Raw genomic sequence first — 15,539 nt, forward strand, 5'->3', positions numbered from 1 at the left:
CAAGGCTTGTGAGAAATGTGTTTTGCTAAGTTTTAAAACTGTACCTCCTCTTCTAGGTCTAGGCAACCTCAACTCAGTTTTCAATATTTATTTCTAATATTGGACAAGTCATCCAATGACCATGGGCCTCACTATCTTTTCCATTAAAGAAAAAAAGAGAAGAGTTACTCACCTTAATAAAATAAATATACTAGCCTAGGCCATAATTTCATTTTGCCGTATTTACAACTGTAGACATGCAAAAACATTATCTATAGTCAATCATGTGAATGTCAATCTACTTTATTATAGGAAAAGACTTACATAAAGAATTCTCTACTTGAGGTGAGAAACGGTGTGAGAAGAACATTAAGTATTTACCTTTAGATCAGCTAGTAGTTGATCCAGGGCCACATGATTTTAAAAGCAGCACTGCAAGATTAATCTTGGGATGATGAAGACTGTAATATTTCTCTCTTCCAAATGAAAGAGACAACTTGGTTCCTCCTCTTAAACTCCAAAGATGCATACAGCTGAAAACATACAGCTCTGAGAACCAAGTAAGATGCCAAGGATACAATTTAAGTAGTCAGTTTTCTCTCTTCTTCTCTATCAACTCCCCACACCCTCACCACCACCCCAAACAGAACTCCCTTTAGTCCCTGAGTGAAGGGCCGAGACGCTGGAGTACATACATCTACCTTGAAATCTATATAGAGTAAATCCTGAGATTCATCACCCATGGATTCCTGTTAAAAGTGGTTTCCTAGGTCTCATCTCAGACATACTGAATTTGAATCTGGGGATAAAGTCCAAGAATGCGCACTTTTAACAAAACATCCAAAACTCAGGTGATTTTTGAAGTTTCAAAAGCCTTGAATTAAGTATAGGGAGTAAGGCAAGTTGGACCTAAGTGTTTAAGGTAGCAGCTTAACTGAAAGCAGAAATCAAATGGTATGGTTCAGCTCTTAAGTTTCTTCAGATATTAAATAACTACTGTCAAATATCTACCGACTACTTTTGGACAGAGGTCTAAAGATTTTCTAAATGCCATGGTGATTATAACAGCTTACTGATTTGCTATAACTGGATGGCAACATCTCACATTTTTATAAAAAAGTTTTGGGGTTTTCTTAATGTTCTTAGATATAATCTCACTTAACTCTTACAATATTCCATGAACCAGAAGACTGTGCCATAATCTATGAAGGCAACTCCTAAAGAGAAGCTGCAGTAATGTTTCAAGAAAGAATCATAAAGCACAACATGATAAAGCCAAAGTATTACCAGAGCAAGAACCTCTCATCTTATGACCTGGTAACCCTGAAAAGAGTCTCCTCAGCCCATAGGGAGGCAAAGTGGGGTCTCGGTGCAACCAGAGTCCAGGGGCTTGTGATAAATTAGCAGATTACCCCAATGTGCATACAAGAACTATTTTGTAAGAGTGCCAAGGAACGAAAGATTGAAAAACACCAGTTTAGTAGAAAGTGCTGGTCTGAGAATCAGAACTAGGTTTAACTCCTTGCCACCTCACTGGTGACCTTAGTGACTTAACTTCCCTGGAGCCCCTAGTCAGGCTGCTCCATACTTATTAAATTAGGACTAGTTTAGGCTACTCCCAAGGCCTCTTCTATCTCTAAAATTCTGTAATTTCCTTACGTTTATGTTTCATGAGTACATGAATCATGTAAAATAATACTCACTGGTCATTTAATTAAAAACTCTAAATTCAGTCTGTCGTTCAACAGATATTTATTAAGTACTTAATCTGTGCCAGGCATCCAAGAATCTGGGAAACAGATATGGAAGACACAGCCTCCTAGTGTGGCGGTAAATACATGTTACTGTGAATAAATAACGTATTTTATTGTGAATGATCCTTGTGTCTCTTTACGTGGTTAAACAGTAAAGACTACTGGATCATGCCCAAATAATGGAAATTTGCATAGATAATGGAAAGCCTGCCTGTGCAAAACTAATAAATATTAACTTTAATTATAGACATGGCTTCTGCCAAGACATAAGGCTTTTCTTCTTTGTACCCTTCACTTGCTTTAAAAAAAAAAAAAGTTAGGACGTTTACATTTATTGGTAAACTGCATTTACAATGAAAATCAATTTTCAATGTATAAGTTTATAAAAATAGTTTATTTTAAAGACTCTCAATAGAGGACTTAACATCTTATTTTCAGATATACCAAAAACATAATATACTCAGTGCATTTTAACCCATGATGAAAGTTGCTCCAGATCTATTATTATTAGATCTACACATACTGTTTAACTGGGTAGTGTTCAAAGTTTTAATACCACATAATTGGATTCCCCCCCCTACAAGTTTAATGTTAAATTTTCATGAATACAATTTCACAAAGATTATACTATATATCAACTTACAACTGAAGGAACCACTTAGTAATTTACAATGTTTTAAAACTCTAGCTACATGATCTCTTTTTTTAAAAAAAAATCCTTCCTATATATATATGTATGTGTGTGAGTGTGCGCACGTGCGTGTGTGCGTGTGTGTATATATATATAAAAGTCCACATTTCTCAGGAAATGCATACATCCACCTAATAGTAAGGACCAAAATGAGAAGCATTACTATCTCCAGAAGAGGAGGGGGGAGGCAGAGGTGGGGGGGCGGAGGTGGGGGAAGGGAGTACGGTAGGGGAATTAACGGGTGAGGCGCCACAGCAGGGGCAGCCCAGCCCATGTTTGCAGATGCAGGAGGTGGTGGCAGGGGTGGTGGAGGGGGAGGGAGTGAGAAGTTATGCATGTCAAACCCAGGAGGAGGGAAGGGATACTGTGGCATCATAGGGCCGTCCTGTCTCTGGGGTGGAAATCCTGAAGTCTCCTGAGGTACCATGTGCTCTGAGTTATAAAACTGTGGAGGTGGGGGCCTGCCAGGACAAGACCGAGGATATCTGCCCCGGGAAAACCCTCGTGTGAATTCTCTGCTGTGATATCCTTTTGAAGGCTCTGAAGCAGAGTTATGAACATTCCAATTCTGATGTACTTCTGAAAAACCTTCACCTTTGGGGAAAAAAGCATAAAAACAAAATTAAAATTAACTTTAATACATCAAAAAACAGTTTAAAATTTCAATAATTTCTTCTTTAACTTCCAGTAGACCTTACAGTAATTACAATTTTATAAGGCTTAAAATTATCAATTTTAAATGAATCCAAAAGGCCAGAGATCAGGAAAGGGAAAAAGCAAGACAAAACTTTGAGACAATAACCAGTTGATTTCAGCCAAACACCACAGAGAAAACTGGACAGGAACCTCACTCACACTCTCAAAGGCTGAGTAAGGGGCTTGGCTAGCCCTCCCAACCAGGGTGGTCAGAAGAGGCTGAGCAGGGAGCCAGTTTCCAGCCTCCCCTCAATGACAATGGGGAACCTGGACTTGCATCTCCACCAGCAGTAACACAGTGTTCCTCCACTTCCTGTACTTGGGGTGGAGTCAGAGAAAACCTAGGAGAGTCAGGACTTTCATCAGTGCCCAGCATAACGAGGCCATCCCCCATGGTGTCAGGAGCAGTAACGAGGCACTCTTACCCCCACCAGGCACAAGAGGAGGCCTGCCCGTGTGCAGCAGTAATGATTCACCCCCGGCTTCAGATGTCAACAGAAGTTATAAAGAAAAGCTTAACTCCTATCCCCACCTGGTAGTAATAGTAATAACGCAACCTCCTTCCTTTCCCCGCCAGAACAGTTTTAAAAACAAAAACAGCATAATAACTAATATGTCCACGTTTCAATTAAAAACCACTCGTCATACCTAGAACCACGAAGATTTGAAACTCAATGAAAAAGGAAAACTAATTGAGGCCAACATCAAGAAGACAAAGATGTTAGAATTATCAGAGAAATGTTTTTAAGTAGTCATCATAAAAACACTTCAATAAAAAATTAGGAACACACTGAAACAAGTAAAAAATAGAAAGTCTCAGCAAAAAAAAAACAAACAAAAAAACAAAGAAGAAAAATAAATTTCAGAACTGAAAATTTAATAATCAAAATTAAAAACTGAAGGGAGGGCTCAACAGTAGAATGAAGGGACAGAAGAAAGAAGATAGAACAACGAAAAGTATCTAGTCTGAAAAGAAGAAAGGAAATAAACTGGGGAAACAATGAACAGAGAGCTTCAGGGATCTGTGGGACTGTAACAAAATAACTAATATTTACATCTTCAGAATCCTAGAAGGAAAGGAGAAGAAAAATGAGGGAGAAGATGTACTTCAAGAAATAATGACTGAACACTTCTCAAATTTGGCATAAGACATAAACCCACAGATTCAAAAAGCTAAACAGATCTCAGTTAGGATAAACCCAAAGAAGTCTACACCAAGACACATCACAAACTTTTAAAAACTAAAAACAAAGAAAAAACATGAAAGCAGAGGAAGAGAGAAATGATACCTTACCCACATGAAAAAAACAATTTGAATGACAGTAGATGTCTCATCAGAAACCATGGAGGCCAGAAAGAAGTGGCACAACATTTTCCAAGTGCTGAAAGAAAACTGGCAATCTAGAATTCTATACTGAGTGAAAATATCCTCAGGAAAAAGGGAAATCAAAGACTTTCTCAGACGAAGAAAAGCTAAGAATTTATCTCCAGCAGACCTACCCTAATAGAATGACTAAAGCAAGTTCTCTAAACAGAAACAATAAAAGAAAAGACTGTAAGGCATCCGGAAGCAAAGAAGAACAGAGTAAGCAAAAACAGGAGTAAATACAATAGAATTTCCTTCTGTGACTGAGTCTTCTAAATTATGTTTGATGGCTGGAACAAAAATTATAACTGCTAATGTGATTCTTACTGTATACATAGGAAACAATTAAAGCAATTTATACTATTAACAAGGGAAAATAAAGGGACATATAGAGAGGCAAGGTTTCTACACTGCACTCAAACCAGTAAAATGACAATAGCAGATTGTGATAATTTATGTATATAAAATTTAAGACCTAAAGCAACCACTGAAAGAAAACCATACTAACTGATACAATCCACACTGCAGATAAATGCAAATGGAATTCTAAAAAATGTTATAGTAACCACAAGCAGGCAGAAAAAAGACAACAGAGAAATAAAAACTAGAGAGAATACAGAAAAACACAGATTTAAAGCCCTAACATATCAATAATTACATTAAATATAAATGGTCTAAATATACCAATTAAAACACAGAAGTTGGCAGAGTGGATTAAAAAACATAACTACAATCTACAAGAAACATTTCAGATGATCCAGTCACGTTGAAAGTAAAAGGATGGAACAAGCTATAATATGCAAACATTAATCAAAAGAAAGAAGGATTAGCTATATTAATATCAGATAAAACAGGCTTCAGAGCAAAGACTGGGACATTTTATAATGATAAAGGGGTCATCTACCAAGAAAATATAGTAATCCTAAATAGGCATGCCCCAACCACATGCTCTCTCAACAACTGACAAAACAGCTATACGGAAAATCACTAAGGCTAGAGAAAATTTCAATACCACCAACAACTAACAAGATCTAATTGACATTTATAAAACACTCCACCACACAACAGCAAAATATACATCACTTTCAACTGCCCGAAATCATATTCCTAGATAGACCATATTCCATAAAACTTTTTAAAAAATGTAGAATTGAAATCATACAGATTGTGTTCTCAACCCCCAATGGAATCAAAAATAGAAATCAATAACAGAAAGATTACAGAAAAATCTCCAAACACTTGGAAACTAAATAATACTCTTCTAAATAATCCATTGGTCAAAGAGGATGTCTCAAGGTAAATAAAAACAAAGAAAGGAACGTTAAGCTAAATCACAATAAATAAAACACACCAATATCTGTGGAACAAGTTTAAGCAGTAAAGTCTTAAATAAATAATATAAGCTCCCACCTCAAGAACCTAGAAAAACCAGAACAAAATAAACCCAAAGCAAGCAGCAGAAAGTTAATGATAAAGAGCTGAAAGAATGAAACTGCAAATAGAAAAACAATAAAGAAAATTAAATGACATAAAGAACTGGCTCTGTGAAAAAGCAACATAATTGGCAACCCTCTAGGCAAAACTGACAAAGAAACAGAAGACACAAATGATCAATATCAGGAAAAACATCAAAAGGATGTCAAGGCAATATTGTCAACAACTCTACACACATTACTTGACAAATTAGATGAAATGGGCCAAATCCTTGAAAAACACAACCTACTATAATCTATCCAATGTGAAAAAGATATCACTATTAAGGAAATTGAACTTGTAATTAAAAGTCTCCCAAAAAAAGATATCTCCAGGCTGAGGTGATTCACTGGAGACTTTTTACCAAACATTTAAACAATTAACACCAAATCTACAAAATGTTTTCAAGAAAATAATAAAAAAAAAAATTCCCAAGTCATTTTATGAAGCTAGTAGGAAGCTTCTGCTGACACCAAAACCAGGTAAAAAAATGAGAGGGACAGAGAGAGAGAGAGAAAGAGAGAGAGAGAGAAAGAAAGAGAAACAGAGAGAGAAAGAAAGAAAAAAAGAAAGAAAGAAAGAAAGAAAGAAAGAAAGAAAGAAAGAAAGAAAGAAAGAAAGAAAGAAAGAAAGGAAGAAAGAAAGAAAGAAAGAAAGAAAGAAAGAAAAGAAAGAAAGAAAAGAAAGAAAGAAAGGAAGGAAGGAAGGAAGAAAAAGAGAAAAGAAAGGAAGAAAGAAAGAAAAAAAGAGAAAGAAAGACCAATATCCCTCATGAATATAAACATAAAAATACTTATCAAAATATGAGCAAAATTCAATAACATATACAAAGAATTATACACCACGGTTTATTCCCATGATGCTCATTCAATATTCTAAAACCAATGTAATCTACTTTATTAACAAGGTAATGAAGAAGTCATGTGATCTTATCAATCAATGCAGAAAAACAATTGTCAGAATTTAAAAATTTGACAAAATTCATGATTCCTGAAAAAAAGCTCAGGGAAAACAGAACTAGACAGAAACTTCCTCAACTTGATAAAGGACATCTACAGTACCCCTACACCTAACATTATACTTAATGGTGAAAGACTGAATGTTTTCCTCTATGACCAGGAACAAAACATATTTACTCAATATAGTGCCAGAAGTTATAGTTAGTAATGGTGAGAAAGAGAGCTAAATATGCATACAAACTGCAGGGGCGGGGTGTGGGGCATTGTTCTTATCTGCCACTGACATAATTGTCTACATTGAAAATCTCAAGGGAGAACCTCCTAGAACTAGTGAGTTCAGCAAGCTCACAAGATACAAGCTAAACATACAAACAATAATTGTATTTCTGTATTCTAGAAATGAACACATGAACACGAATTTAAAACGCAACACCATTTACAATGATTCCCCAAAAATGAAATACTCAGGTGTATATCTAACAAAAAAATGTACAGGACTCGCATTCTGGAAACTACATAATGCTGGTGAAAGAAATTAAAGAAGATCTAAATTAATGGTGATGTATACCATGTTTGTGGAGTGGAAGACTGAATACAGTTAAGATGTCAATTCTCTCCAAACCAACATATAGGTTTAACCCAATTCCTATCAAAATCCTGGCAAGACTTTCTGTCAATATAGGGAAGTTTATTCTAAAATTCATATGGAAAGGCAAAGGAACTAAAATGGCTAAAATAATTTTGAAAACTTTCAGAAAAAAAAAAAAAAGAGAGAGAGAGAAAGAAAATCTTTGGGATGTAGGTCTAGGAAAGAAATTCTCAGACTCCATAAAAGCAAAGCAGATAAACTGGGCTTCATCAAAATAAAAAATTTTTGTTCTGCAAAAGATCCTTTTACAAGGATGAAAACACAAGCTATAGACTGGAAGAAATTATGTACAAACTTTCATAACTCAAGAGTAAAACACAGAAACACAATTAGAAAATGGGCAAAAGACGTGAACAAATACATCACTGAAGAGATACACAGATAGCAAATGAGCTCATGGAAAGCTGTTCAATATCATTAGCCATTAGGAAAATGCAAGTTAAAAATCACAATTACATATCATCACATACCTATCAGAATGGCTAAAATAAAAAATAATGAAAATATCAAACGCTAGTGAGAATGCAGACAAACTGGGCCACTCACACATACACTGGTGACAGGAACCTAAAGTGGTAAAGCCACACGAGAAACAGTGTGGCAGTTTCTCAAGACACTAAACATGCAACTACAGTGGAGCCTTCAAATAACATGTGTTTGAACTGCACAGGTCCACTTATAAGCAGACTTTTCTCAACAGATGCGTACTATACTATCCAGGGATGGCTGAATCCACGGATGCATCACCGCAGATACAGAGGACCAGCTGTAAGTTATACACAGATTTTCAACTACATTGGGGTGTGTGTGTGTGTGTGTGTGTGTCAGTGCCCCTGACCCCAAAGTTGTCCACTTGTCAACTGTATCATATAACCCGACTGTACTCTTGGACATTTATCCCAGAGAAATGTGAAAATTTGTGTTCACATAAAAATCTGTACACAAATGTATAAAGCAGCTTTCTTCATAAAACGCCAAACTGTAAACAACCCAAATGTCTTTCAATGGATGCACGGTTAAACCACCTGTGGTATATTCACACCACAGAATATTACCCTGGAATGAAAAGAAACTTGATACATACAACAATCTAGATGATTTCCAGAAAACTGTGCTCAGTGACAAAACCCAATCACTAATTTATCTAACCATCCTTGACAGGACAAAATACATTACAGAAATGGCACACAGATCAGTGGTTGTCAGCAGCTGAGGAAGAGGTAGGAGGAGGGAAGGGGATGTGGATATAAAAAGGCAACATGAAGACTTCCTTCTGTGATTGCATTATGTCAATAGGAAATAAAACACCTTGATTTTAGCTTAAGCACCATATCATTTAATTGTAAAAATGGAAGCAAACAGCTTTCTAAAAAAAAAAAAAAAGTACTGATGAGTACAAATGATTCTACCAAGGCTTAGCTTGCCTTTTACCCCTAGGAGCCAAGTTTACACCCACGAGCCTGAAAAGCCACCAATGAGCATCCCCTGTCACTCTCCCACCACGTCGCACCTGTGTAACGCCTCCAATGCTGGCCAGGTGCCACAGCATAAAGACAGGACCCCAGATGTTCCCTCAGTTTTATTACTGAGGAACTTATATAGATGTAAATGAAGATGAAAAAATGACTATATATTACATTTAACTCACCTGGTTCATTAAATTCAGATCTGAATTTTTTGCGGCCTTGAATCTGAGATTTTTTTCTCTGCTTGGCTTCTTTTTCCTTTTCATCATCACTGAAATCTAAGGCCTTGCACAGAAAAATAGACAGATTTATGTCACATGCATTTACCAATTCAATGGTACATATTTAACAGTGACCCTGACAGAAAAGTTACCCTTTTCAATACTTAATATTTACCAATAATATTCAAATCAGATATGATAGAAAAATAAAAATATTTTTTGAAAAATCCCTAATGACTCTAACACAGAAGATGAGTACTGAAGGTTTTCTTATATTGTTTTGTTTTGAATTCGTAGAAAGTTTCAGACAGGTAACTTTAAAATGCTGATCTTAAACACCCTTCGGATATGGGTATCCCCTAGCTAGAAATCTGACTTCCAGCTTAGAGTCACGATTCATCATAGTGCCCGCTGCCAAACAGTTCTAAAGGCAGGAGTAGTTAGGAATAAGCAAATACATAAACTATCAGATCTAATATAAAAATGGAAGTGAATGTTATACCCTTCATTCATTCAAAAATTTACACACACCCATTATATGCCAGGCACTGTTTTAAACACTTTATAGGGATTAATTATTTTAATAATACAATGTCAGGTATAGTAAGGGATATAAATAAATAATAAGGCAAAGTAAGGGTGGGGAAAATCACTAGGATACTCTTTGGATAGGAGTGTAGGAAAAGGCTTTGATAAGTAGATACACGAATGACCCAACTTCCAAGAAGAAATCATTTTAAATCACAAGAGGGAAAATTCAGATGTTACTAAGAATTGGGATCCACTGTTATAACCTACCAAAAACCAAGACCTATTAGCTATGTATAACTCCTATGATTTCTTGGAATTCAGGTATTTTACTATCCTATTAATTTCAGAAAATAATGACTATGTTTCGTTTAAAAAAATACAAAAGCAGGGTCACTGTGTATACATGTGTTCCCTAATTAAAAGGAAGAAATAAAATACATATGAAAGTTTCTGTACAGTATTTTCAGTATGGTCTTGGTGAAATATATTCTAGATTGACTCTTCCATGAACCAAGAGTAGATATGCCTCAGAATCTATAATCAAATTCAAAAACGTCAACTAATTTTAGTACCTTGAAACACATGACCTTTTATTACTGATCTTTAATGTGCTAAAATTTTTAAGCTCATGTTAAATTTGGTACTGAGCCAGACACTAGAAAGTACTGAGGCCAGATGGAAGACACTGCTTTCTCTGAAACGGTTCAAACGAGAAAATAGATAAATAAGCCAATAAACAAGCGCTGTGACAGTGCTCTGGGATTATGGGGCAACAGAAAGAGGGAAGAGGGCAAGGAAGGCTTGCTACGGGAGCCCCAGGAGGAATCTCTGATGACGAGTCAGCGACGAACAAGGGGAAGGAAGCTTTTGGGGAGTGGGTCATACGTGCAAAGGCACCGTCTATTAGAGAAGTACAAACGGTTCTCTAAGGTAAAGCGAAAGCTTCTTACACAGCAAACTCTGAGATGATGAAATTGGAGAAGTTAATAAAGACCCTTATGGGGCCAGTTTAAATAACTGGGCATTATCCTAAAAAGCAGGAGGACACCACTGTAAAGCAACTATACTCTAATAAAGATGTTAAGAAAAAAGAAAAAAAAAAAAAAGCAGGAGGGATGTATTAAACGATCTTAACTGGCAATGGTTTATTTTAGAGTGACTACTTTGGCAGTATTTTGCTACCACCTCACAAAATCAGAGAAAAATTCACATTTTTCTTATATATAAATTAATTTAAATTTGCATTCACTGAACACATTTATTCAACTCAAATTATGTATTCATATGTTAGAAACGGATGTGGAGATGAATAAGATGTATTCACTATTATGCTCCTTTATCCAAGTTCAGTATTTCCTGTTTTCAGGGCATGACTTTTTTTTTTAAATTTACACCCCACAAATTCCAAATTCTAGTCTACGATTAAGACCAGGCAATAGGGCTTCCCTGGTGGCGTAGTGGTTGAGAATCTGCCTGCCAATGCAGGGCACACAGGTTCGAGCCCTGGTATGGGAAGATCCCACATGCCGCGGAGCAACTGGGCCCGTGGGCCACGGTTGCTGAGCCTGCGCGTCTGGAGCCTGTGCTCCACAACAAAAGAGGCCACGATGGTGAGAGGCCTGCGCACCGCAATGAAGAGTGGCCCCCGCTTGCCACAACTAGAGAAAGCCCTTGCACAGAAACGAAGACCCAACACAGCCAAAAATAAGTAAATAAATAAAGTTAAAAAAAAAAAAAAAAGACCAGGCAATAATCCTATACTACAAAATCTGATCATTATAAAATTTAGAAACTCAGAGTTTCTCATATTACAGAAATAGAGACATCCAGTCAACTACTTGGAAAAAACAATTCCCATAAACTATGTTATGATTTAATTTTAAAATTAACCCAATCAAACCAATTTTATAAACTATTAACAATTCCATAATTAACAACTTTAATGCTTAGGTCTAAAACAACAGGGATGTATTAGAATATCTGGATTTCACAAGAAATATGTTTCAAGACCTTTGTGAATCCCCAAATACTTTTAAGATGTCCTGAACATAACTAAGAACATTAAGTGAATCTTCAGGGTCTTAGTGGAAATCACATGTACACATGACACACATCAGAAAACATAATCCCATGGCAGTGTGGATACTAAACTAGGACTGCTCATTGGCTAAGTGACTATATAAGTGGGCACTCCCTGACTCATGCTTCAGCAAAATCAGAAATTAACATAGACCATGAACCTTCAGCACTGTTTGAGAACATCTAAAATGACCAAAATTAAATCTGAAATACCAAGAATTTACAAAACTGAGAAACTTCATCAGAACTACTGAGCACATTTTAAAACTCCCACTTATAATAATTACAATTCTTCTTTTATATTGTATAAATTCACACTATTTTAATAAACATATACACTCACTGCTGTAATTTTCATATTTTAATAATTTAAAGACCATATATATCAAGGTACTTAGAGACATAAAAATAGTCTTGCTGGCATAGATTTAAGAAAGAAATACAAGAACACTCTTTTTAGGAAGGTAATTATACTGTAAAAAATGGAGAAGTAGGCAGACTGTAATGATTTTGTACCTCCAAAAGAAAGGCAGCTTATTAAAAGCACCATCAATAAATGTGATGGTGTATAATCACATCCTACATGGTGAACCTACTAAAGGAAACAAATTTTTTTTTAATAATGACAAATTCTGCCTTTGCCAGGCCTCAACGAAATTGATAAAAATAGGATATTTTAAGGAAAATGATAAGCTGATAATTATTAAAATGTGACTGAAAATTTTTTTTCCTGAAACGATCACAAAGTCTGGGCGGTATAAAAGCCGTCTGGGACAGGCGAGAGCACACAGGCTGGCAAAAGGCAGTGTGACTGGCGAGCAGCCTTGAGGACCTCCTTCAGGCCAAGAGCGATGGGTTTATAAGGTTGAGCCCTACCTTCCTCTCTCACATACTGGGCAAAAAGACTTATACGTGTACCTCTGGTGGTGGTTCTTGATCATTCTTCCATGATGCATCTGATCCCCTATCCCTAGGGGGAAAAAACAAAGGTCAAAGGGTCAAGGTACTTACTAAGATTTTGTTAAGTGCTTATAACCTAATAGTATGGAAAATAATAAAGTACAAGACCTAAGCGCAATCTTAATTTGCAATATATATGAAAAGAAGAGCAAAGAATAAAGGCTCATTTTTGTGTTCTTTACCTCATTTAAGAAGATGTGGGAAAGGCACACGTAAATATTAGGAGCGGGGAATCAGAATAAGAGGCCAAGGCTGTGTTGTGCAGGGCAAAGTGGTTCTGCAGTTCCTAAGTAGCTCCAGATGCTCTGACTTTGACGGAGAGTTTCATGATAGCTGAGCTCAGCTCATAAACTTCCTTCAACAGATGCTTAACCAATAATACCACAGGTCAAAATGCTGTTCCAGGTGCCAAGGACACAAAAATGAATACGAGGCATTCCCTTGTCTAAGACTTTACAGGTTCAACAACAGAGATCACAACATGAAATTCTTCTTCCTCGATTCACCTGAGGAATATCAACGATACTCCCTGAGTAACCAAGGCTTGCTCTAAGACTGCCTCTCAAAGAAGAGAGGGTGAGACAAAGGATATCTAGTTTGGGGAGGAGGAGGAGCTTTGAAGATTCTGAAGGACAGTATAATCACAAGCATTAACTACTTTTGGTGGAAAGTTTTACACTCTATGACCAACAAAAGCACGTAGATCTATTATAAGTACAATTATAAGTTCTGAAATCTCATTTTTAATCTTATCTGGTTAATCTTCTTGATTTCAGAGTATGACAATATTTGTTATTCAATTACATTAAAATATTACAAGGTATTAGGAGATTTTGTCCTCACTGCTTGAAACCAAATCTCAAAAATAAATGGAAGATTCTCAGGAATTAATTCATTAAAATCATTAATCCATTAATCCACAATCCATTAAAATCAATTTACAGATGTCTGTGGGCTGGCACAACATGAAATCATTAATCTGCTCTAATATTTTAATTCAGAATTTTGACATTATATACGATTTATATCAATGATTTTTCCGCTTTTAATTATCATCTGACACCCATGCATTTATCATAGCTCCAGGACTCCTTTTTGTATGGATACCATCTGATGGCCTGCAGTGCCCTTAGTGTGGGATCTTAAAGATATAAATGGTAAAAGCTCCCCAAGTAGGGCATCACCACAGAAAATCAAAATCTACTATAGAAAAGACCAAGCAACATTTCAAACAGCATCTTTAACAAAAGACTAAGTTCATGGGAAGCTAAGATTAAAATAGCCTTACTAGAAGAAGGTAAGCTGGAGAGAAGCTAAACTTCTCCACCTCAAAGGCAAAGGAGTCCCCATGACTGACCCAAAAAATGCAGTCTAGAACAGAAGTCTTTGTCAGGCTGGGTTTCTGCAGGGTGGGCTCAATTTCCCAATTCTTTAGTTTCTTGTTCTTTCTTTCTAGGACAAAATTCTTGTGCTTGCAAATCAGTACAAAGACTGCTTCTAAATCTATCTAAAAACATCTTCAGAAAATCTTTTCAACCTATCAACTTTTAGCTAAAATATTTTATCTGTTAAAAGCAAAATATATGGCACATCCAGAGCAACAGCCTAATATTCAAACAGAATGAAATGCTAATTATTTAAGGCATGATTTTAAAACATACTAAAATCTTTATGACTTTGTTGTCTATTTAATTCACCTTTCTTGTCAACATTTAGAAAAACTAACCTTATGCAGCCTGAAGAACACCTTAAGTTCCTTCAGATAATCGTGTGGATTCTTAAAACATGAGTTTAATCAATTATCAGGAATAAAATGTTCATCTCATTTCAGAAATTATTTCCAATAATTGAAACTCAGACTGGATTTAATATGTAGGTGGTAGAGAGGCCTTCTCGTGGCCTGCAGCTGGGACTGGTACCAGGGTTTGACAAGCACCAGGGTTACTACTCACTGTTAGCTCCTGCAAAAACCACACCCCTAATGTATTTCAAGTTTCCAACTGAAAGACAGCTAGATCTCAAAGGGACTTCTGTGTCAAACTGAGTGCAAGGTCTTTCCAGATTTAAGATCTACGCTCTGCCAATCCCTTGCGGTCTTTTCTTCCGCCCTTAACTGGGCAATATTTTTATTGGCTCATATTCATTACATCCTTCCAAAGCATTTAACTTATGTTTATAGAAAAAGCGATTCTACTTGAATTCGGTTTGTGCAAAAATTAATTATGTAATTATAATAAAAGAACCTAACTGATATAAACAGCTCTACAGCTAACACCTGGCGACGCAATTTACACCTGGCAGATACAGAGCTCATCGGTGGGAACAGAAATATTACCAGACACATGCCACAGGCATCATACAGCATATTTCATACAGCATCCAGACAGAATGGAGACCACTGGTTCGTTGGTGAAGTCAACCCTGTTAACCATGGCTTGATACACAACACACATTTTAGTTCTCTCTTCTATTAAGTTTACAATTTATAAGTAACCTGAAATTTACTCATTATCTTTTTTCCTCTTGAGAATTATCGTTTCATTAAATAGTGAAGCCTATGAATGTAATCCAAAGAAATTTTTATTTAAAATGGAAGTTTTTTTAAAAAAAATTATAATACTAATAGTAAAGTAGCATATATATGAAAGAAGGTATATAATGGAAAAAATAATGAATTAAAATTGACAAAATGTATATGGCCCAAACATGCTCTTA

The 15,539-nt window shown here is 36.0% G+C and overlaps 1 protein-coding gene across 1 annotated transcript in view; it reads right to left on the minus strand.

The window, feature by feature from the left end:
* Nucleotides 1–2,108: 2,108 nt before the first annotated feature.
* Nucleotides 2,109–15,539, minus strand: part of NAF1 (nuclear assembly factor 1 ribonucleoprotein) — a 38,953-nt gene continuing 25,522 nt past the window's right edge. The window contains 4 exon segments of the mRNA XM_082461804.1: nucleotides 2,109–2,624; nucleotides 2,627–3,018; nucleotides 9,216–9,318; nucleotides 12,783–12,834. Of these exon segments, the coding sequence (XP_082317930.1) occupies nucleotides 2,556–2,624; nucleotides 2,627–3,018; nucleotides 9,216–9,318; nucleotides 12,783–12,834 (616 nt within the window). The 3' untranslated portion in view covers nucleotides 2,109–2,555.

This window comes from Balaenoptera physalus, assembly GCF_965194825.1.
Source record: "Balaenoptera physalus genome assembly, chromosome: 5".
In the NCBI taxonomy this organism is placed as follows: Eukaryota; Metazoa; Chordata; class Mammalia; order Artiodactyla; family Balaenopteridae; genus Balaenoptera; species Balaenoptera physalus.